Genomic DNA, 25180 nt, shown 5'->3' with positions numbered 1-25180 from the left:
ATGCAAGTTTAAAAGGATAGGATGAGGGGGTGGGTCTGTGTGGCCTGCTGTTTGGAGGGCCAGTGTGGACTTGATGGACTGAATAGCCTACTTCCACACTGTAGAGATTCAATGATTCAGTAAGGCGTTCTATAAGATTCCGCATTGTAAACTGGTTAGCAAGGTTAGATCACATGGAATACAGGGAGAGCTATCCATTTGGATACAAAGTAGGCTTGAAGGTACAAGAGAGAGGGTAGTGGTGGAGGGCTGGTTGGACTGGAGGCCTGTGACCAATGGTTTGCCACAAGAATTGGTGCTGAGTTTGTTGTTTTTTGTCAGCTATATAAATGATTTGGATGTGAATTTGGAGGTGTGGCTAGTCAGTTTTTAGATGATATCAAAATCGATGGTATAATGGACAGTGCAGAAGGCTACCTTGCAGTACAATGGGACATTGATAAGGTGGGCAAATGGGCCTAGGAGTGGCAGATAGGAATTTAATTTGGATAAATGTGAGGTGCTGCATTTTGGAAAGGCAGGACTTATACACTTAATGGTAAGGTCTTGGGCAGTGGCTGAACAAAGAGACCTTGGGAGCATGTTCATAGTTCCATGAAAGTGGAGTCACGGGTAGACAAGATATTTAAAAAAAGGCATTTGGGACACTTGTCTTTATTGGTTATCCTATTTGACAAGCCATATTGCAGCTGCACAGGACATTGGTTAGGTCACTTTTGGGATACTGTGTTCAATTCTGGTCTCCCTGCTATAGGAAAGATGACGAAACTTTGAAAGGATCTGGATGTAGATTTGCTTGCTGAGCTGGTTTTGTCAGATGTTTCGTCACTCTACTGGATAACATCTTCAGTGGGCCCCCAGGTGAAGCACTGTTGATAATTCCTGCTTTCTATTTATTAAACCTGCTGGGATTTGCAGGGTTTGTCGGGAGATGCTGAGTAGGTTGGGGCTATTCCCCCTGGGTAGGTGATGGGTGACCTTGTAGAGTTTTGTAAAATCAGGAGGGGCATGGATAAGGTGAACAGCCAAGGTTTTTTTTCCAGGATAGGGAACTAAAGGCATAGGTTTAAGGTGAGAGGGAAAAGACTTAAAAGGGACCTAAGGGGCAACTTTTCTCTCTGAGGGTGGTGTGTGTATGGAATGAGCTACCAGAGGAAATGGTGGAGGCTGTTGCAATTACTACAATTAAAATGCATCTGGATGGGTATCTGAATAGGAATAGTTTAATGTAATATGAGGTAAATGCTGGCAAATGGGGCTAGATTAATTTAGAATATCTAGTTAGATGGGTGCTTTGGACCAAAGGCGCTGTTTCTGTACAGTACATCTCTGTAGTTCTTGTGATTTCTTTGACACTTTTTTTTCAAATGCAACATTTCACACTTCCTTTTGAGTATTGTTTTCGACCAGGGGTGGGGAATCTGCGGCCTTGAGGCTGCATGTGGCCTTTTGAATGAATCCATATTTTGCAGAACAAATCTTTTATTTTTATTAATGTCTTTTTTTCGTCCTTTATTATTTTTATTTTAATCTTAAAATGAATGTATTTAAAATGCCAGGGAGTAAAAGAAAATTCAACGAAATAATCCTCACAGACTGAAGAATATATAATTGAAGTTTCTTGGATGTGGCCTTATTAGATTACACTAACATAATGCGGCCTTCCGACATGAAAAGGTTCCTCACCTCTGTTCTAGCCTAAGTAATTCAAGGCAACGTTCAGTTGTCATGACCTTCAAGGTCTGTATATGGCTGGAGCCATTCTTCAGCATGCTGATCGTATACAAAACTTCTCAGTGGCCACACTGCTTAGAGAGAAGGTTGAACATAACATCCTGTAGATTGCTACCAAGAAAGAGGTTGGTAGCTGCAACTATCCCCAGTAGCTCATGCAACAGAAAACATTACAAAAGAGAATGGACTCAGAAAAATCAATAGGGATGAGCAAGTTTGTGCCCAGCAAAGAGGAAGAGGAACTGGGCCCGAGTCTTAGATGCACGGATCTTAAGTACATAGTATTAAGTTGCAGTCCTTCCACGAATAAGCAGAGAAATGTGGAATCAGGAAAATAAATGTTTTCCAAAACACCAAGTGGCAGGTATGTGAAGATCCTTGAGAGGTTGCGGAATTGTTCCAGAGGGAATTATTTTGACATGATTAGTTTTGAGAAGTTGGAGTTGCAATGGAAATTGAGGGAAGTTGTATTGAAGATCTACAAGATTGCCACGTCTGGAAAAATGAGACAAAGAAAAGCTGTTCCCGTCGAACACCAAATGTAAATAAAGTTGTAGGGCAAAGCGGGTAAAGTAGACGAATGGGATTGATTGAACTGACTAAGGCTTCCTGACCTATAATTTCTCAGATTACCCCTGTTGCCCTTCTTCGACAAAGAAGCAATGTTGGCTATTCTCCGGTCCTCTGGGACCTCTCATGTGACTAAAGAGTTCAGAAAGGTTTTGTCCAAGACCCCATCAATTTCCTCACCTGCCTCCCTCCGCATTCTGGGATAGATCCCATCAGGTCCAGGGGACTTGTCCACTGTAATGCTTTTTAAAACACTCAACACCCCCACCTTTTTATGTTGACATGAAAATCCTAGAATATCAACATACTCCTCCAGAGACCTGCCATCCACTGCATCCTTTTCATTTGTGAATACTGTATCCAAGTTTACTTGTTAAGGATCTCAGCCACTTCCTCTGGCTCCATGCATAAATTCCTTCCTTTGACCTTGAGTGGACCTATCCTTGCCCTAGTTACCCTCTTGCTATTTATAATTTATGTATAAAATTCCTTGGGATTTCCTTAATCATTGTATGGTTTATATATGAAAAGTGCTAAATACTTTGTTTTTGGTCACCAAGTATCTACATCTTAAAATGCTGCAGCATAAAATAGGATAAGAATAACTGGTTGAACAGTCTATAATTATTAGAGTCCCTATGAATGTCCTGACCATATTTATTATGCGTAATAGTGTTTCATCTGTTGAAATTTCCATACACCACTCAAGTTATTGCAGTTGATTGTTGGTCAGTGTCTCTCTTTTTCCATGATTTGGTTCCCTGTATCATCTTGCAACTGATTCCTTGCAGGCTTGGAAGAATGGCCAGGAAGCTTTTAGCTTTCTGTGCTTCATTACTGCAATTGCTCTCAGCCCCATATCCCATCTCTTTTCAACTGTCATTTTAAGGCATTTTGCAACCATTCTGTGATGGAGCCATTTAGCTTCATACAATATATAGTGCCCAGTTTAATTAAATTTATTGTTGTCACTTGTTCTTAATATTGTCATGATGGGCATGATGCATGGCTCATTTTTATCAACTACATTCATGATAGAATGCTCCATTAGGCTTCTGTCTTATTAGTGGTGCAATTGATCAATCAGGTTTTCAAATCAACTACTCTGCCTTAGTGTGAGTGATTAAAAATCATTCTATGGTGAATTAAGAGAACATTAAGAATATAGTAGGAAGGGTAGCTTGAGAATAATCAGCTAGATTATGTAATTTACGAGTTGCTTTTTGTTTCTGGAACAGTTCATAGAATTGCTGCACCGTAGAATCTCTGCAGTCTGGAAGTAGGCCATTCAGCTCATTGAGTCCACACTGATACTCCGAACAGCATCCCACCCAGACCCACCCCAACCCTGTCACCCTACATTTCCCATGGCCAGTGCACCTAACCTGCACATCTTTGGGAGGAAACTGGATCACCCAGAGAAAACCCATGCAGATATGAGGAGAATGTACAAACTCCACACAGGCAGTCACCTAAGGGTGGAATCGCAACCAGGTCCCAGACGCTGTGAGGTAGCAATGCTAACCACTGAGCCACTGTTGTGAATTGTTGACATAAGTGAATGATGAGCAGTATTTGACAATGTGGGGGACAAGATTTAAAAAAAAATCATTGTGGCTATGGGAGAGAGGGCTTCAGTGACCAGGTGTATTCTAAAACAGAAGAAAATGTGTTCACTGAGGATCTATCTCAAACCTACACATTGCTGCAAATGTTCCTCAGTCAAAACAATTGATACAATATTATTTATTGAAACTCAGTTTATCGTCATTCTGTGAATTTAAGAGAAGTTTTTTTATATATATGTGGGTTATGGACTTCAATATGCTAAATCTGTATGATAAATCAACTTATTTTGTTTGATTGTAAATTAACTTCAGAATTTCTTTAGGTAAATCTTGACTTGAAGGGAGGCTTGATGTAGATTGTTCTGAAGATTAAAGACATACAATGACTTGTTGACATTGGGCATTTAGTGGTTTGGGTTGAGCAAGCTGTAGGCAGGGAAGTGTAGATTTGCATGTACATAGCACCTTTATGATCATTAGGAATCTGAAAGCATTTTGCAGCCAATGGCACACCTTTAAAGTATAGTCACTGTTGTAATTAAAGAAACGCCAAAAGCTAAATGTCATGAAGCAAATTTCTGCAAATAACAATATTTGATGATCAGATCATTTAGTTTTTGTACTGTCAATTTGAGTATGACTGTTGGAGATTTTGAAGTACTGCCATGGGATCTCGCACACCTAGCTGAGCAAAAAGGCTGGGGCCCCAGTTTAATATTGCATCCAAACGACAGAGTCTCCAACAATGCTGGGCACGTTCAGGGCCTCATTGGACTTGATCTGTTTTGTTTAATCATTGTCATGAAACTTTCCTACTGAAGCTCCCACTTACAAATATCAATGTTAATACCTCAGCCACGGCTGACACTTGGGGAGCTTAAGCTAGCGTGTAGTTTATTTTGTTCTGCATTTTGTGTACTTCTGGTCCCTGCACTGTTCCATTGATTCATCTTATCAAAGGAGTTGAGTTGCAAAGCCATAACATTGTGATCCAATAAAGCACTTCAGCAAGTTTGTTGTGTTTTCTTTGCAGAGGTTGAAGGTAAAAGTTCTTGAGCAGCAGCAATGCAACCATTTAATAGTACGCAAATTACTAAAGGGTGGTAATTTGAAATAGAGCTGATTTATGGTGATGCGGTAAAGGCAGTTTTTATTTGTGGGAGGAATATTTTTCCACTGTACTACTGATATGACAGTGAAGTTGGAAAATAACTGGTTATGTTGTGGAGAAAGGCAACTGTTATATACTTCAAGCAAAAGACAAAAGGCAACAGAATGTTGATCGCAAGTGACAAAGCAATTTAATGTCCATGAGCCTTTTTTTTTAAGCAAACTTCTGTAATTTGATAGCCCAGTCCAAACTTCAGTCCTCTAACTCCTGGTCTTTCAAATAGCTGCATATAATGTGTCTTTCACTGTATGCTCTATTACTCTTATTACTATTCAAAATAAAGATAATCATAAACACAACGGATTTAAAAATTTTAAAAGATTACCCATTCCATCTTATAATTTCCAGCCTGACCCAATGTGCTAAGTGTCAATGAGTAGCGCTGACCTAAACTGCTTGTATGGCACTTAACAAGTCGCTCAAGCAAGAGATATAATTGTTAGCTTTCAAGGATGTTTTTTCTTACCTGCAAACGATCGTGCAACCATTGAAGAATTAATAAATTTTCTCTGAATGTTTGTAGCTATGTCATCAGAGTGTCTTGAAAGAATGTATCAAAATAGATTTGGGGTTGACTGCCTGAAGGCAATTCCAAGTGTTCTGTCCAAAAGGCAATTTTATATTTATAATACACAAGCTTATGCTAAGCAAGTGACTGTATGAAGATAGTTGACAATTTTACTTTTTTAAGAAAGAGCAGAATGTAATAATTTTCATTGACAAAATTGAGTTCACTGGGTGAGCTGAATTATTTTATAGTTTATAGGCAATCAGCTAACTCCTATCTAGACAATCCTCTGGTACATTATTAAAGTGTAAATGATTTATTTTTAAAAATCTCAAGTTAATGAAATATCTGAACAAATGACCTATGAAATGAACAGCTAGTATTGTCGAAATACAAATACAGTAGTGGCTGAAACAACTCCACAGAGCATTGTAGCCCATCACCAAGGTACCCTTTATTTACACGTACATTGTACTTGACACTGGGCCAGCTCCCTTAGAGCCAGCTCTGAGTAAACAGAACGTCTGGTACTCCTGTTTATATCTGTCAGCCTGGTCTCCCTGATTAGGGCTGTTCATCTGTTCAAGTCAGGGAACTCCTATTCTGAGGTTCACCTGGCTGACCTCGTAGCAATCACTACAGTTGCTAACAGGGATCAAAATCAATTTTTTTTAAAAAGGGCTTCTATTTATATTTTTTCAAGTGCTGTTTTTTGATTTTTTTTTGTAGGCTACATTTTCATTCTAACTCGCTTATTAAATAAAACCAAAAATAGGGAACAATACATTCTCTGTTTTTATTGAAAGGTAGGGCATTTCGATTCATGCACAAGCAGCAATAGGATTAAATCCTCAATTATTGATTCTCCATTTGTATTCAAGCAGCAGCACACAAGGAAAATTTCAATTTCCTTTATAGCACAGTATTTAAATTGGTACAGAAATCAGGAGTAGATTAACAAAACTTTTTTTAAAAAATGTAACTGACACTTCAACATCATCTTTACCACCGTTGGCAATTTTAACCTGGAAGTTAAACTCTCTTTGCTATGTTTTGGAGATACCAGTGTTGCACTGGGATGTACAAAGTTAAAATCACACAACGCCAGGTTATAGTTCAGCAGGTTTATTTGGAAGCACTAGCTCTCGGAGCGCTGCTCCTTCTGGTGGTTGTGGAGTATAAAATCATAGGGCACAGAATTTATAGCCAATGTTCACATTGTGATGCAACTGAAATTATATATTGAAAAAGACCTGATTGTTTGTTAATTCTTTTATGTTTTAGAATAGGCATATTGATTTCAGTTCTTTCATATGTAAATCCCAGAACTTTTTTTAAAGTTACATTCTCAAGTGAACCCATGGGGATGGCCTCAACTGGGACCTTGGGTTCATGTCACACGACAGGTGACTCCACTGCATCTCGCTTTCTCGCTGTCGTTCTCGCTCGCTCTCTCTCGCTGTCATGCACACACACTCTCTCACTCTAACTCCTACAGACCCTCTCTCATATGCACAAGTTCTCTCGTACGCTCACACAAACACTCCCACACTCTCACATGCTCTCTCTCTCACAGACTTATACCCCTTTAAATTCACTCATACACATTCACGTACTCTCTCACAGATGCTCATACCCCCCCCTCCCCCCACGCGCGCACGTGTACACGCACATATAAGTTTGTGGGGTGAATTTGTACTGGCAGAATTACATTTTATTTTGCTCAAAAAACTGCATGAATTCACGTGAGATTTAGATTAGTATCAGTCTGAACATTGGGTCACAGACAGCCTCACACAGGGCAGCTCACACCTTTGACGCATTATCTGGGCCAACATGGCACCTATTGTTAAAGTTCACTTGAGAATGCAACTTTAAGAAAGTTCTGGGATTTACATGTGAAAGAACTGAAGCCAACATGCCCATTCTAAAAGTTGAAAGACTTAAACAATCCAGGTCTTTTTCAGAATATAATTTCCGTTACATCACATTGTGAACTTTTGCTGTAAATTCTGTGTCCTACAATCTTATACTGCACAACCACCTGATGAAGGAGCAGGGCTCCGAAAGCTAGTACTTCCAAATAATCCTGTTGGACTATAACCTGGTGTTGTGATTTTTATCAGTGATTTTCAGTTTTCTTGGATCCCAGTAAGTTGAATAATCCTTTATTGAAGAGTATTAACTGCTCTTCCTGACATTTCCCCACCCCCCATCCCACAAAAACACTACTTGTAGCATCTTTTGCACTTTTCTCCCCACTTACACCCCTTGCTGCCTTATTCACCACTAGTTCCCCCACCTGAAAATCTCCTTGTTCCTTTCCAAAACTATCTGCAACAGCCTGCTCTGACCCCTCCCCCTCCTCCTCCCCCTCATCTGGCTATTTCCCTCACCTTTGACCCAAGAAATGGAATTCCCAAGCTCTTGAAAAATGTCCTGCATCCAGGCCAATAGTAGCTCTCAATCCGTAACACCACCATGATACCATCTTTCATAACTCTGGACCTCAGCTTCTGGTACTCAGCCAATCGTTACCCTAGTAACTCCCTCAATGCCAGCATGGGGTAACTTTCCTAACAGCTGCTGCTCCTTGAATTACTGTGCATATGTCTCTCTCAGGTTTGCTATGAGGAAGCCTATGAGCAACTTTTCCTCACCATTTTATTCTTATAGGTGACCTTCGTCACCCCTGCCCGCGGGAGTGGATTTTCCTTGGTGATTTATTCTTTCAGGGTGAATGCAGCTGTTGCCCCTAAATATTTTGAGGGTGGGTTATCACAGCCCTGTTGTTTGCTAACTGCAAATCTGACAAAGAATGGTGTGAAGGAACATTTTTTCTCTCGAAGTGTGAATAGTGGTCCTTCATTCCCATTTTATAATGTCTTTTTCCACTAAATTGCTTATGTAGAGAATGGGATTATGGATTCTGTGGTCACATGACAAATTGGCATGCCATGCTTGATGTCATCTTATTCTCAGACCGACCTAATTAAAGCAATCATGGACCAGCCTCTCAGAATGATACCCTGAAAAGTAATCTCATTTATGTGTGAATGAAGAATGCATGTTTGTCGTGTCAGGCTGCAGTGGGATAGTGCACTGGGAATCACACCCTGCTATTCCTGAAGTTAAAGTTTTTTTAGAAAGAGTTCAAAATTTCCCAATTTACCTCCTTTTTTAAGATCAGTTAACAAAGCACAGGCCAGCTTTATGTACTTTACGAGAATTGTAATTTGTTACACAGTATATTTTAGCTGCAAGTAAACGATTACGAACTGTCAACATATCCCTTCGATATTAAAGCTCTAACTCCCTATTCAAACTTTGCTTCATGTTCATTCAGACAGACACAGAGGAAACATTGGTGTTATGAATGGAAGGAAAGATAGGAAAGCTGTTTGGTTACACAGAGATGATCCTTTTAGCTTATCAGGACTCGCTGCTTTTCCATCTCTCTTCTCCAGGGACTTTCAATTGCTTGTAGGAGATACAAAGAAACTGGTTCAGAAATTACAAGGCCTCTGACTTACTCGCTGGTTAAAAGCCACGACTGGCAAGGGAAGAATAAACTGGCTTTCTTCAGCTTAGGATGATTTTTACCATAGAGAAAAGGGCATCTCCTCCCTTTTCAGAAGTATGAAGATTCCTGGCTATACCGTTCAACCTACAAGCTGTTCAGCTACCTGGGAGATAATCACTTCATTGTTGCCAGGCAAAAGATCTTTGACAACAGATTAATACAGTCAACTGCTGTCTGCTTTAACCTGTCCCACTGACTTAACAAGTATCGTTATAAACAACAATGGTAACTTACTTCTAAATAAAAATGCAACCATCCTTTTCACCTTTTAAGGCCACAACAACACGTTAACCAATGTAATTGAATGAAGAATAACGATATTGAATCATGGAAGCTGTGTTTATGTACCTAATTTCACAGGTACTGATTTCCTGATCTTAACTCAGTTAGCAAGTACGGGAGTTTGTCGTACATGAAGGCATTTCCCTGTGGTATCCTTGAATGGTAGAGGTTAAACTTCTAAGTACATTGACAGACTTTCGTGCTCTCGCTCTCTTGCTCTCATTCTCTTTTGCACTCACACTCGTGCATTTGCATGCACTCTCTCATCCACACTCTGTCACTCGCACTCACTTGCTCTTCCACCCCCATCCATCTTTTTCTGTCTATCCCCTTTACTTTCTTTCTCTACCCACCCTTCTCTTTCTCTCTTTTCATCTCCCCCTCCCCTCATTTTCATGGGGTAGTGCGGTGCATTAAAAAGAGGGTTAGAGATTTTACTAACAGAGCTGTATGTTGATTGCTTATAGATGATTATTTGTGATTAGAATTTATTTACTTATTTGTAGAGTAGTTATTCTTCAGTACAGGATTCAGATTGCTGTTTTAACTTGATACTGCTAGGCAGGTAAATTGGGGACTTTGTGCACTTTCAGTGAATCATTACCTTTTTGTGGTGACCCAGGAGTTGTAGGGCTTGAGAATAAGCATTTTCTCAAGCGTTTGTTCCACTGTATGTATGTGTTCTCTGAAGCCTCACCCATTTTGCTCTTTGTTCAAACCATTCCACAAACTAAATATCATGACTCTTGAGACTATGTTGAGGAGTGATTTGTTCACTGAGGCTCATGCAGCAAAATAAAATTGTTTAATTTAGCCACGTTAATTGAAAATCCATTACAGTTGCGATATTCAATTCCTTGTATTTGTCTGCAAGATAATAATCCTAAAAATTATATCATTTGAGGGCACAACAGCTTTTCTTCTTGGAAATCTCTACCTGGTAACTCATTAATTTCAGGTGTATAGATCCATAGCCTTGAATGTTATGACACTTCAAGTGCTCATCTAAATGCTTTTAGAAGAGTGAGGTTTTCCAGCTCAGCTACGTTCCCATGCAATTATTGACACCCACCACCCTCGGTGAAACAATTTTTCTGCAAATTCCTTCTAAATGTTCTGCCTTTCACTTTAAAATTTTGCTCCCTTTTATTGACTCTTCAACTGAGGGGAACAGCTGCTTCCTACTAACTCTGTCCATGCTGTTCACAATCTTGGACACCTCTGTCAGGTATCCTCCCAGTATATTGGTGAACGACTCCAATGTGTAAGAAGAGATTGAGTTGCCATCCTTTTACCACCAATCATTGCAACTGAGCAGGCAGGTAGATATAGAGTGATGCATGACAAGAACGTATATTTTCTCAAGAAGAAAAAGAATTTAAGCTTCAGGAGTAGTGACTGTCAATGGTTATAAAGCATAATTTTGTTTGAAAGTTTAGTAGATACTGGTTCTGTTTGAATTTGTTTAAGTCGGCATTTATTATAAAAGATTTATTTCTGCTCTTTTTGTTCCTTATACCATAGTCATGAGACACAAATTTTCTTCAAATTTAATTTGGTTTCATTGATAATTTTGTGCATTATTTCAGTAGCATTTGATTAGCAAATTTCCTTCATTGTCCTATTATTGGTTATTCGAATTTCATAAGGTTTTAAAACTGAAACCTCAATGAAGACCAGTTTACAACAACAAATGTTGCTTTCATACATATTTTTTAATTATCTTGTGGGATGGAGCATCGCTGGCTGGTCATCATTTACTGTCTGTCCTTAGCTGCCCTTGAGAATGTGATGGTGAGCTGATTCTTGAGCGCTGTATGTTTGTTGATAGACCCAAATTACTATTAGAGGAGTTCCAGGATTTTCACCCAGCGACACTGAAGAAATGGCAGCATACTTCCAAGTTAGAATGGTGAGTAGCTTGAAGGGGAACTTAGAGGTGTGTTGGTCTGGTGTTCCCTGCCCTGGTCCTTCTAGATGAAAGAGTTTGTGGGTTTGGAAGGTGCTGTCTAAGGATCTTTTGAATTCCTGCAGTGCATCTTGTAGACAGTACGCTTCATAAACAATGTTAGAGCTAAACCCATCCAGGCAATAGTGACAGCCAGGGCATTGGTAATGGGAAATTCAGGAATAGTAACATCATTGAATGCCAAGGACTGGTGGTTGGATTGTCTCTTACTGGAGGTGGTCAGTGCCTGGCTTTTATGAAACTCAAATGTTACTTGCCATCTGTAAGACTAAGCCTGGTCCAGACCGTGTTGCTTTTGAGCATGGATTGCTTCAGTATCTGAGGAGTTGGAAATGGTGTTTAACATGCAAACATTGGTGAACATTCTCATTTTTGGTCTTATGATAAAGCGAAGATTCATGATTTAAACGTCAATTAAATGATAGTTTAAAATTTAAATTCTTAAAATTTCTGAAGAAATTGTATCTGGTATAAACCAAGTTGATTAGAATGCCTAGCAGGAGTTAAGGCCTTGCTGAATGATCAACACTGAGATTGTCTATTCTCAATTGATTGCTGATTCATAGCTTAAGACTTTTGGCCCATTCTTTTGGAATAGTAAAAGGAATGGAATCATTAACAATCCATCTGATTACAAACTGGATTGTCCAGTTTTAGGACTTATCAGGAAGTTAGGGGAATGTGGGTTTCAATTGGTACAGTACATGAGTGAACTGTTTTATGTGGCATATACCAGCATCAGTCAGAAGTATCTTTTCACACTAATGCTATGATCGTATGCTCAAGCTACCCAGAAATTGAGCTTGACAGCAGAACAAGTTGGACAGTCTCCTCAGAAGGGTGGAGTCTCATTCTGCCTAATTTTGAAGTTTGTTCAGGTCCCATCATCTGATTACATGACAGGAAAGTTTCCTCTTTGTGAAAACAAACAAAATGTCGTTTATGGATATTAAACTTGTATAAATGTAGTTTAAAAGCCATCATTCCTACCCAAATTTGAATTGGGCAAAAACTGATTCGTTGGTTCGCAATCCAGCTCCTCTTAGCCAAAAATAGCAAATGCTGGCGATCAACGCAGATCAGACAGCATCCACAGGTAGAGAGCAAGGTAATGTTTTAGTCTAGATGACTCTTCATTAAAGCTCTGATAAAGATTCATCCAGACTTGAAACGTTAGCTTGCTCTCTCTATGGATGCTATTTGACCCGCTGTTATCTCCAGTATTTGTTGTTTTCAGTGCAGATTCCAGCATCTGCAGTAATATGCTCCGACAGGTCGTTCTAGCCACTGACATGTTTGAAATGAATTCAATTTTTCATACAAAATTTTTGTTTTAAAGTGATTTCCTGTCCCTTTTACAAATAATATTCAGGCAGAACAGTTTGTACCCATAAAACATTTCAGTGAAACAGAAGCAGAAATATGGTTTAAAATTTATTTTCTTAATTTTTATGTTTACTTTTAACGCAACACTGAAAGAGGAGTCAACTCATTAGAGGATTCATACCATTGGGAGACTACAGGGTTTATTATCCTATAATTCCTGTTTAAGAATGTGAATGTTTTTGATCTAAAAGGGAATACATAATAGTGCAGCAGCATGACGTTTTTACATCCCAGTATTGCTGAGTGAAACAATTTTGAATTCTTTTTTGGAAAGATGTGTTTCTCAAATTTCGCAGATGTCTATTTCCTCATCCTAGCTCAGTCAGCAGGGACAGGAGTTTATTGTAGGTGAGGAAATATTATTGATGTGTCTATTTGGAAAGACTGAGTTGCTGAGCTTAAATGTCCAGCTGATCAGAGATAGATCATACCTGACAATTTTGATGGAAATTTTGAAGAGGTGACTAAGTACTGGATAAGGAAATGTCAATGTATGCTGTTTGTGTCAACTTCTAGAATGCATTTGATAACGTTCCTCATAAGCAGGTAGCTAAATTTGAAGCTCATTGAATCAAAGTTATTGATTGGGTTAGGAGTTTGGCTGGATGGCACAAGGCAGCGTAAGGATAATGGGCAGGTATTGACTTGTTGACCTCTATGAATCTGTTCCAGGCCCTGAACTATCTAATGAGCTATTTATTTATGACTTTCTGCCCCATCCTCTAAATTTCTTGAGTCAAAAGTAAGCAGCATTAGCAGTGTAAACAGCTGTATAACATTACAAAGAGATATCGATTAAGTAATTTGCCATCCCTGTGGAAACGAACAAGTTTCACTCACTGTGAACCTAAACAAAATGGAACAGGCTACTTTCTAAACAGAAACCCAAAGACTCGCAGGGGTCTACTTATCATGAAGATATTTTTGAAGAGGCACAGAAAGTAATGAAAGAGAAAGCTAATGGAATTCTGACCATTGTTCTCCATTCCTCCAGACAGAAAGGAATAGAATTACAGTTATATGTTGTTTATACAAAACACTGGTTAGACCATATCTGGATCACTGTGCGCAGTTCTAAGCAATGCATCTTTGGGAAGGATATGTGGACCTTGGAGAATATACTACACAGATTTAGCAGAATCATGTTTGGACTCCAAGAATTAAATTACAAAGGGAGAGAATAAGTTTGGAATTTGGAAGGATAAGGGGTGATTTATGTCAACATTTTCAAGATATGAAGGGAAGCAATTGGGTGAATAGAGAGAAACTATTTCTGACCAGGAGACTAGGATTAGGAGGCGATATTCCAAAAATTAGAGCTAGAAATTTAAGGAGTGAAATTAGGAAACACTTGTACAGACAGATCTGTGGAGACTTGGAATTGTCTTCAACAAATGGCAATTGACACTAGGTCAATTATTTGTTGCAAATCGGAGGTGAATATATTTTCATTAGCCATAACATTAAGGGACATAATGGAGATACTTTGCAAATTAGCGCTGATGTCTTTGCGAGGCTGAACAGGCTAGCGGAATAAAATAAAATAATCCAATATTGAACTCAGCACAAACACTAATAACAGTACAACTATCACAGCCTATTTATTATTCCGACGCAATTGCAAAGGTTTACAATTTGAGAAGGCTACCTTAAAGTCATTGTGCAGGGGAATAGAAAACGTATTTTGCATGTGTAACTTAATAGGCAAGGTTAGTGTTCTGTGCAATTCTTCTAGCCTGAAGAAGAGCTCTCAATAGAAAATTAAGATGATTTGTAAAATTAAGTTATGATAACCTCTTACTCAGATACCAAATAATGTTTCACAATGAATTCATTAATAAATTTGATAGTTTAGATATCCAAATCATTGGTCCACATTGGTTTCTGGGGCTTTGAGGTACTGACGAATGAACGTGACAACAAATCTCAATGCTGGTGTGTGCCTTTCTCGATTTGTATATACTTACCAAATCTGTAGTCGTTTAACAGTAGTAAGTGAACATTTTCAGTCACCTGCTTTTTAGGTTATCATCTCTAACAGATATGTTTTTTTCCATCAGATTTTTTTTTCCTTTCAATGGCCCTAAGCAAGTTGGATAATCTTTAATCTTTGTTTCAAAAATGGTGACAGGAAGCTGAGAATCGTCATTTCATACTCTACTTTCTGAGTTAATTGGTTCTTTCAGCCTTTTAATGCTGCAAGGGAGTTATTGTTGGAAATACCATATTGATATTACGGAATTTGCTGTTCTGAAGTATTTGGGTATGCAGTCAATGGAAAATCATTGTGCGTGAGTTTAAATTGTTGTTTATTCAATCTAAAACTTGGAACTAAAAACCTTGGGAAAAGCTGAAACTTGTTGAATGAAATGTAATTAAATTTTTAATGCTGCTGAAGATACTCATTGCCCTGACCCCAACCCCTGAGAAGCTAGTTAACTATTTATGAAATGCCAGATTTCTCCATTATGTCTGAAAGTTTATTTTAGCTTCTGCTGAATCCAGTCGTAATCATTCATTTTGGTACGTGACATTTTATTTTATATCCTGCTCTGCTGTCTGTTAGAATGCTTTAATGTAATTGGATACTTATCCTGCTTGGTGCAGCCATGATTGCTTCATGTCTGGAGATTGCCCTGTCTTGTAAGCTAAGGGAGTGCCATATTTCTGTTGGATATTCCATTGTTGCTCCACTGCTGACTGTAAAATATAAGTTACTGCAGTGAAATAGCCAAATTGAAGCACTTAATGGCTACAAGGAGGAAATGTGGACTTATCTTTTCATGAAACATCAGCGATTTCATTGTCAAACTGTTGCTCCCTCTTGCGCTGTGTTTTTTTTCTCTCTCTCGCGCACACACATATTGTCCTCCATATCTTCTGCATCAAAGTTTGTTGTTGTCTCTGTTCCTTCACTATTAAGTATACTTTGGAATCAACAGGTATTGGGGCAAACTCTCCACTGGTTGCAGTCATACCTGACACAAAGGGTGGCAGTTGTGGTTGTTGAGGTCAGTCATCTCAGCTCCAGGACATTTTCACAGGAGTTCCTCAGGGTAGTGTCCTAGGTCCAACCATCTTCAGCTGCTTCATGAATGACCTTCACTCCATCATAAAGTCAGAAGTACGGATGGCACTGATCATTGCACAATGTTCAGCAATATTCATGACTCCTTAGATACTTAAGCAGTTCATGTTCAAATGCAACAAGATCTGGATGATACCCGGGCTTAGGGTGACAAGTAGCAAGAATCATTTGTGCTACACAAATGCCAGGCAATGACTATCTCCAGTAAGAGACAGTTAATTGTGTTAATCATCATTGAATTCCACTTTAACAACATTCTTGGGGTTACCATTGACCAGAAATTCAATTGGGCTTTCCATTTAAACCTAATGGCTACCAGAGCAACAGCATGTACCATCTACAAAATGCACTGCAGAAATTCACCTGAGATCATTAGATAAACCCTTCGAAATCCATTACTGCTACTATCTCATCGGCCAAGAGCACCAGATGTATGGGAACACCACCACCTGCAAGTTCCCCTCCAAGCCACTCACATCCTGACTTGGAAATATATCGAGGAGAAAGTGAGGACTGCAGCTGCTGGAGATCAGAGCTGAAAATGTGTTGCTGGAAAAGCGCAGCAGGTCAGGCAGCATCCAAAGAGCAGGAGAATTGACGTTTCGGTCATGAGGGCATGAGCCCTTCTTCATTCCTGATTCCATACATTGACTGCAGCAGTTCAAGATGGCAACTCAACCCACTTTCTCAAGGGCAACTAGCAACAGGCAATAAATGCTAACCAACCAGCAATGCCAATGAGTCATGAGTGAATAAAAATGTTTGCAAACACTTTTCTCCAAGTCAGTAATTTTAAGATGTTTGTTTATTTTTCATCATCAATACAGGGAGTATGTGCTGACTGTTTTCTATAGAAAAACAACTAGCATGTGTTTAAATTCTTCCATTAAACTGGATCTCATTTTTCCATTGAAATCATTCAGTTTTTGTCTTCCTCAACTGAAGCACATATATCTATTTATGCCTCACCTATTCTTGGATCTTGTTTTTTAAAAAAAATGTGATCAGAAGCTTGAATTTTAAATGCTTTGTGCTTGTAGTAGTTGAGAAAGATAACTTGTTCTGCCATTGTAAGCTTTGTCATTTTGCAGGTTCTTAGTCGCAATCTGTGTTGCCAAATACAGTCTAAAGTTGTTGGGGACATAGAATGCGGCAAATAATTCCGTAGGAACAGTACTATATTACATGCTGGCCTTTACAAGAAGGATTTACATGATCTAATGATTAATCCAAAAGAGATTGGAGTTTATTTCACTAAACTGCTGATCAAGAAAGTGACTGATTCAATTCACTGGGATATTTTCAAATTGGCTACATAGGAGGCTGCTGTAACATAGTTTTCTGTGCATTATAATTTGGAGGCATTCAATGGGTTTTTTGAAAAAAAATACTGTTTAGCAGCTAATTGCCCATACCTCATTGTCCTGGAAAAGATGCTGGAGAGCTGCCGCCTTCAACTGCAGTCGTCTTTGTTGCAGAGGCATGCACACATCTGTTAGTAAGGGAATTCCAGGATTTTTGGCCCAATGGTAGTGGGAAAATAATTTAGTTTAAAGTTGTGATTTGAGGCTTGGAGGGGAATGTGTCGGTGATGGTGTTCCCCTACATCTCCTGTCCTTGTCCTTCTAGGTAGTGGAGACTTTGGGTTTGGAAGATGCGCTTGGAAGACCCTTGCTGAATGCATCTTGTTGTTAGTGCCTATATTGCTTACTGTGTTCAATGCTGAAGGTGGTGTATAAGGCGTCAGTCAAACAGCTACTTTGTTTTGGATGATGTCAATCTATTTGAGTGATGTTGGAACTGCGCATATCTAGGCAAGTGTCTTGCAGTGTAGCTGTACAGATCACATCTTATTAGCTTACAATTTTTAAATATATGTTGCTTGGCTTAGTGTAAAATTAGTTCCAATGCTTGAATTAATTTAGCAAATTCTGGCATCACATTTTGCCTTACAGGTAATTGTACAATACGCCAGTAACTCATTTGAATAGAATTAAGTTAACATTTTATAAAAAATGGAATTAGATTGTTCATTTTCTCAATATGATTTGCTGTACAATTAGGTTGACTCTTGCTGCCTCAAAATGATGTGAGAAGCCTTCTAATTTCGCTGGCTTTAATATCTGGAATCCTGTTTTACTGGCTGTAAATGAAACTTTCCTTGAAAATGTACACTGCTGATGGACTCTGATCTAATTATGAAATTTTCTTTGCATTTCAATTCTTCAGGCCTGTCACATAACTGATTTAAAAGTAGATTTAAAAGTATTTTAAATAATCCAGCTGGCATTTGAAAATGCTATACTCATGAATTGACACAGTCCAGAAGAATACAAAATTTAGAGATATAACCTTAACCCTGATAAGTAACTCCTTTGCAGTTATAACCAGATGAATAAAAAAAGAACTGTATGTGCTTCATGGAAGAAATGCCATGAACACAGCAACATTGATTTAAATTAAGAAATTGAACTGTGTGATGATGGAATTTTCAGTGAAGCATCCTGAAATGTTTCTCTAATTTGGAAAGGAGTACCAGTGTAATAAGTGCTGTTTACTGCCAGTGCACAACAGTGTGGTTTTTAATATTCTGCTGATTGTGCCAAATGACAAATATAAGCTACTCCCATTTATTTCAAAGTAACCCCCTCTCAGTAATTTCCCCCTTTGGCTCATTGGCTTTGTTGGTACAGGAAAAATTTACTTGACCTTGTTCTGAAAAAGCAGCGTGTCAAACTGTTTCTAACAGTGACATTCTTGATAGGATGTCTTCACATTAAGGTTAATCGTGTGGTACAACACAAGCATTATTACAAATGGGATAGATTCAAAACAGATCTAGCAGCACCAGACAAGATATTCATAATGCTTTAACCATAAACTGTAGCAGAAATGTATTCCACTACAACCTTCAATGTTATCATCTTGAGCATCTCTCAATTTACAATTATCATTAAACTAGAAAAATTTTGGTTTAGTAAGGAATGCAGGAGAGGAGGCCAGGAGCAGCGCTGGCTGTGCCTAAAAACAAAGTGCCAAGCTCATGAGGCCACATGATGGGACTGCATACGTCCTGAAGGATAGAAGCAATGCATTGCAAAAATCACCAGACGAGTAATGAAAGTTGTCATTGTATGTGCCGTCGTATTATCCGCTGATAACCTCACTGATGGATAGTTTGGGTTCTGTCATGACCATTCAGTTCCAGATATCATGACAGTAATAGTCCAAAAATGGATAAAATAGCTGACTTCCAAAAACTGAGATGGAAGTGACTGCCCTTGGTGTCAAGGCAGCTTTTAACCATGATTAGTCATTGAAGTGGAGATGATATACAGGTATTAGCATTAATTAGGTGTTAACAAGCTGAAGAATGTTTGAGTAAATTAGACTTAAAATTGGACGTCTGACTATTGGGATGCAGCAAAGATCTATACTTGGTTATCTGCACTTGTATGATCAAGTTGGTTGGAGGGTCTGAGTGTAATGTGTCTAGGTTTGCTAATTTTACCAGGTGCAAAGGTAAATAGTGAGGAGGGTCTAAGGTGGTGGTGTTCATAAATAACTAAAAGCTAGTATACAAGTGCCGCAAGCAATTCAGAAGGCAATTGGTATGTTGGTCTTTATTGCAATCACAATAACATCTCTTTATTCTGGTTGCTTAATATTCATATTGTGATTCTATAGTGCCACTAAGTCATTGTGCTTCTGTCCTTGAATTGCATGCTGTCTCCTAGCTTCATTTCTAGATTTTATATTGAATTGATAAGTTATTAATTGTACATGTAATAACAGGATGATGTAAATTAAAATCTTACACTCATATCTTTTCAGGTTATCCCCCGCCTATTACGCCCATCGGATCATCCAGTACCTCTCTCGAAGGGACAGTATTCGACAGCGCTCAATGCGATACCAGCCAAATCGAATGCGAGCTAGTTTGGAAAATTCAGCAAGCAGCCCTGCCCAGCCCATTGATGGTGCTGATATGGATTTTGATGATTTTGAGTAAGTACAGATTGAATTTATATTTGATGGACATGGCTACTGTGACCGTTAAACATCTGACCACTTAAACCTTCCACTGTAATAGGTGAAATCTTATGCTTGTGTTAACTCTATTTCCCGTCTCCTATTTCTTTCTTGTCCTCTGCTCATTCATATTTCCCTCCCTCCTCTTCATCCTCCTTCTTCTTTCCTTTGCTACCTCCTTCACTCTCACCTACTTCCATTGCCCTCCTCCTCCTCTGTTTCCCCCCTCCACCACCTGCCCTCTCATTTGCTCTTTGGAATGCCATTTGTCATCAGAATTAAGAAGACATTTTGCACTGCCTTGAAACTCCTCTGAGAAAAGATGGAAAGGTCTGTTAAATAGGAGTATAAAAGTACACAATAATCTTGTGAAGACTCATCGTCTTATTAAACCCAAAGTTCTTCAATGTTCCATCGTTATTAGGGTTTGATAAATTCTTATGACTAATATTGTATCAGCGCTAAGCTAGTTCCCTGTAATTTTTGCATAATTATAGACTTGTGTGTGGTGTTCTGGGGCAATAATCTGTTAGTTCTGTGACTATGATTCGATGCACTGTCCCCTCTCTTACCTACCTCACATGTATCTGCTACATTTGTGAAAATATTTTAATGATGTAGTTGAGCAAAATGCATTGTTCTGCAGTTTTAGAAACATGACTGTAATCATGGAAGTTTGAAATATCAGAAACTGCACGTTCCTGTGCTTTTTAATTCTAGTTTAGAACGACATCTCATTTTGAATCTTTGATTTGCAATTCACCTTTATTTGTGTTACCTCATGCAATCACTGTTAAAAAATTTGACGTTTCTTGGCCATGTTATAATTATAAATCTTGGCTAAATGTGGATCTTGCACAACCCTTGTTCTGAATTATTAATGATACCCTGCTTACTTTGAGTCATGGGCTAGAATTCCAATAGTTGGTGGCCTATGGTTTCAAGGATTATGATTTTGGCACCTGTTACTTCGCTTGCTAGCATTACTTATAGCTTTTGGTATGTGATATTTTCCCTGTGAAAAGGAAGATCTACATTTACTGCAATAGAAGTTCTGCAGTGTGCCTATACCATTCATGTGCCTAAATAATTTAACTTGACTTGAAGGATTTGCTTATAGGTTGAAACATTGTTATAATGGCGAATCATTTGGTCTGGGTGTGATCAGTTTTGTGGGCTTAGCCAGTTTTGAACACAGTTTTTTAAAAAAAACTAGCGTAAATGAGTGTGGAGCTCAAGTTGGGCTTGATGTAAATGAGAAGTCCTGAGATCTTTTGCGCTTGCATGTTTGATTTCAGACATTTTACCTTTGAAAATGTTTTTAAAAGCTAACAATACACGATCCAAGCACACACTCTGTTGATTTTGGGATGTGTTTTGTTTTATGTTCTTCCAGTATTGTGGGGCAGACAGGAGATTGGCATTAAGACAATGGTCAGGTGGTGGAGCAGCCTTGAGTAACTAAACAGCCTAACTCCAACTTATATATTGTTCTTGTGTTTTTCTCTCACTTGGACCCATATGTGTATTACTAGATATAAAATTTGTCAGAGGCCAAATAAATTGGGTAACATTTTAAAACATTAATTTACAAATTGCTTGTTGATATGCATGGTAACAATGCCGTTTGATTAATACAACTGGAAGTGGACTAATCCCAAAATAATCAGTCTTTAATCAATCTGATTTTAAATAACTGATAATGGCTTTTTAAAAAAAGACGGAATTGTTTTCTCATTGTATGGATGTACAGCAGTCATTTTCTGAGTGAACCAAAGCAATCAAGCATTTAGACATTCATGCACCAGAAAGAATCAACTTGATTTGAAGAACTTGCTTGTAGGCTGAAAAATTGGCATAATGGCAATTCATTTGGTCTGGGTTTGATCAGATTTGTGGGCTTAGCCAGTTTTGAACACATTGCTTTTTTTTTAAAATTAGCATAAAAGAGTGTGGAGCTCAATTTGGGCTTGATGTAAATGTGAAATCCCAAGATCTTCTGTGCTTGTATGTTTGATTTCAGACATTTTGCTTTGGGGGAAGAAAGTCCAGTATAACCTAATGAAAGTTACTGTATGCTCATCCATAGGGACTTTGAGCACCAAGAAAGGCAGTTTGATTCTTTGTGCGTGTGCTGGGCTCTTTGAAAGCATGGTTGTGCTTAGTCCCAAGCTCTGCTTTTATTTCATAACCATATAAATTTGTCAATCTCAAAGAGCCATTCTAATACCTTCCAAAATTTGTGTAGCAAATCAGTTTCCATCATTTTTTTTTTGGTCCTGTTTCATATCCTAACAACACTCAGTAGAATAAAAGTGTCAATGCCCTGTGTTGATTTTTATTTAATGATTTTACCTTGATGATCTTTGATTATGACTCCATTTAATTAAAAGGACTGGCTTTACTCTTTATCAAAACGTTTCAGAATTTTGAAAAACCTCTTTATTCTCATTGAAGCAGAGAGGGTTGTCTTTTCCAATCAAGTCCTTGTCTCTATTAAGATCCTGGAAAATCTCCTCTGCATCTTTTCTTCCCTGATAAAGGGGCACCAATTTAAGATTGAGATGAGGAGGAATTTCTTCTCTCAGGGTTGTCAGTCTTTGGAACTTCTTGCCACAAACAGTGGAGGCAGTGTTTTTAAGTATTTTTAAGACTTAGATTCTTGATCAGTGGGGGAGTTGAAGGTTACAGAGACAGCACAGGAAAGTAGATGTGAGGGATGTTGATCAGCCATGAGCTCACTGAGTGGTGGAGCAGTCTCAAGGGACCTACTTCTTATGGTCTTATAATGTAGTGCCCAGAATTGTTCACAACATTCCATCTGAGGGGCTAACAAGTGAATTATGAAGTTTGAGACTGATATCTTAGCTTTTACGTTTAATGTCTTAATACTTAAACTGAAAGAATCCAGATGATCTGTTAGCTTATATGGACACTGAAGTTCCTTAGCTGTATTGAAAATCATTTTTAGTGCTTTTAATAGAATGACATCTATATTAGCTCTCTCAAAGTGCATGACTATGTAATTCAACGTGCATCAGCCTTTTATTTTAAACCTGTCATGACCATGGAACTTTGCAGCTAATTGACAACATTTTGTAAATCATTGACCTGCAAGTTACCGTCATATGGCAGCAATGCTGTCAGCATTTTTTATCTTTACCCACCAGAAACTGACTGCAATGTCTGGAGTTCAGATTTAGTCCCAGCATTCAGAAATTCATATCAGTGAATCTTTGCTTCTTCAAAAACATTGTTGAGTTTCCCCAGAAGACAATTGATTAGAAATAGTGGGACTTCAACTTTTTGGCTATTAGTTTTGTTGTAAAAGAACTGCATTTTGTTGAATGTGGTGTTGCTGGGTTTTTCTTAATTAGTTCTTGATAAAATAATTTCATATTTGTAGAATGTGGAATTTTTACAGTAGAATTGAAAGCGTCATTATTTGTATATTTTCCTTTAAAAATTATTTACTATTTTAGTACTAGCTTAATCCCTTTTCTCAGTCATTTATTTCACTATGTAAAAATGTAACATTAAAAGTGTGTTTTATTTCCTGGTTTGCTATCAGTGAGAATAGTTCAGTCTGATTCATGACTAACCCTTCTGACAGGATTGCTTTTACTGGATGACCCCATGATATTGACACCAGCTTTAAGCTGATATCAGAAAGGGGGAAATCCATTGCACAGCGATCTCCAGGTATTTTGTGGGCAACCTTCTTTGGGATTAGTGCCAAATTCATTATTATTGATATATTAGCTATTCCACATGTCATGGATCATAGACTAGCACAATATATCTCTCAACTCCTCAAAGCGTTTTTGTGCATTGTTTACTTGGCAGTGCAGTGACTGTTATTGTGTAACGGTTTAGCAGTCATTTTGTGCATAACAACATCTCAACATTGAAATCAGTTGCTTGATTTTATCCATGTTTGCTGCAGGAGGACTGCTTAATATTCTACAATATTCTTCAAGTTGTCAGGTTGGGTTCTTATTACATGCCAAACAGGTTAAAAGCTGAATTGGAAAAATGCCACAATCTAACACCATTATCAGTTCTGCACTGGAATCTTAGATTTCAAGTCCAAAACTTCAAACATCTGTCCCAGAGATACCATCTGAGCCAAAATGGATGCACCCAATGGATCACTGACTTAGAATCTTGGATCCTGCAAAGATTTAGCTGTTTGTACCAGTTGGTTGCTTTTTGTGGCATCCTAACATGTCCTGTTTTGTGAAAAGCATCTGAAATATTCAGTCTTTTGTTCTACTTGATGCTGAGATTTTAGATTTGAAGTTAGGCCGGAATAGTTGATAATGGGAATCCTTGTTAAATTCTGCTTAAAAGTTTTATATTCAAAATTATTGATTTACATTACGTCCTGGACTTTTACAGCATGGAATGAGGTCCTTTAGCCCATTGCACCAGTTATCAAACGTCCATGTGTTTTAATTGCATTTTCTGGCCTGCCTTGTATGCTATGAAGTTTTAAATGCTCATCAGTTGTAAATGACCTGAAAATTCTAACATTTACTACCCTTTTAGACAGTGAGTTCCAGATAACTACAACTCTGTAGGTGAAAACAGATCTTCCCTCAAATCTCCTCTCAATCTTCTGCTTTAAAGTTGTGTTCCCCATTGCTAAGTTTTTCTGCATCTACTCTGTCTATGCCTCTTGGAACTTTGCAATCATCAATCAGATCCTCCTTCAGGCTTCTCCACACTGAAGAAAACAACGCCAGCTTACGAGTCAGAGAACTGGGGGTAAGTGATGGCCCAGTGGTATTATCACTGGACTGTTAATCCAGAGACCCAGGTGATATACTGGGTTCACATCACACCATGGCAGATGGTGGAATTTGAATTGAATAAAAATCTGGAATGAGTGAGTCCAATGATCACTGTGAATCCATTGCCAATTGTCAGCAAAATTTACCTGGTTCAACTAATATCGTTCAGAGAAGGTAAAAACAATGATTGCAGATGCTGGAAACCAGATTCTGGATCAGTGGTGCTGGAAGAGCACAGCAGTTCAGGCAGCATCCAATGAGCAGCGAAATCGACGTTTTGGGCAAAAGCCCTTCATCAGGAATAAAAGCAGAGAGACTGAAGCATGGAGAGATAAGCTAGGGAAGGGTGGGGATGGGGAAAGAGTAGCGTAGAGTACAATGGGTGAGTGGGGGAGGAGATGAACGTGACAGGTCAGGGAGGAAAGGGTGGAGTAGATAGGTGGAAAAGGAGCTAGGCAGGTCGGACAAGTCCGGACAAGTCATGGTGACAGTG

General features: G+C 38.5%; 1 protein-coding gene across 4 annotated transcripts in view; it reads left to right on the top strand.

Annotated features, from left to right (window-relative positions):
* The window catches only part of LOC132824364 (activating molecule in BECN1-regulated autophagy protein 1-like), a 446197-nt gene that overhangs the window by 90618 nt on the left and 330399 nt on the right, over nt 1-25180 (top strand). For all 4 annotated transcript variants that reach the window (XM_060838755.1, XM_060838754.1, XM_060838752.1 and 1 more), the window contains one exon: nt 19694-19867. In XM_060838755.1, the coding sequence (XP_060694738.1) occupies nt 19694-19867 (174 nt within the window). The remainder of the gene's footprint in view (nt 1-19693; nt 19868-25180) is intronic.

This window comes from Hemiscyllium ocellatum, chromosome 18, assembly GCF_020745735.1.
Source record: "Hemiscyllium ocellatum isolate sHemOce1 chromosome 18, sHemOce1.pat.X.cur, whole genome shotgun sequence".
In the NCBI taxonomy this organism is placed as follows: Eukaryota; Metazoa; Chordata; class Chondrichthyes; order Orectolobiformes; family Hemiscylliidae; genus Hemiscyllium; species Hemiscyllium ocellatum.
The sequence above is the reverse complement of the archived record's forward strand: the minus strand, read 5'-3'. Positions and strand labels throughout refer to the sequence as shown.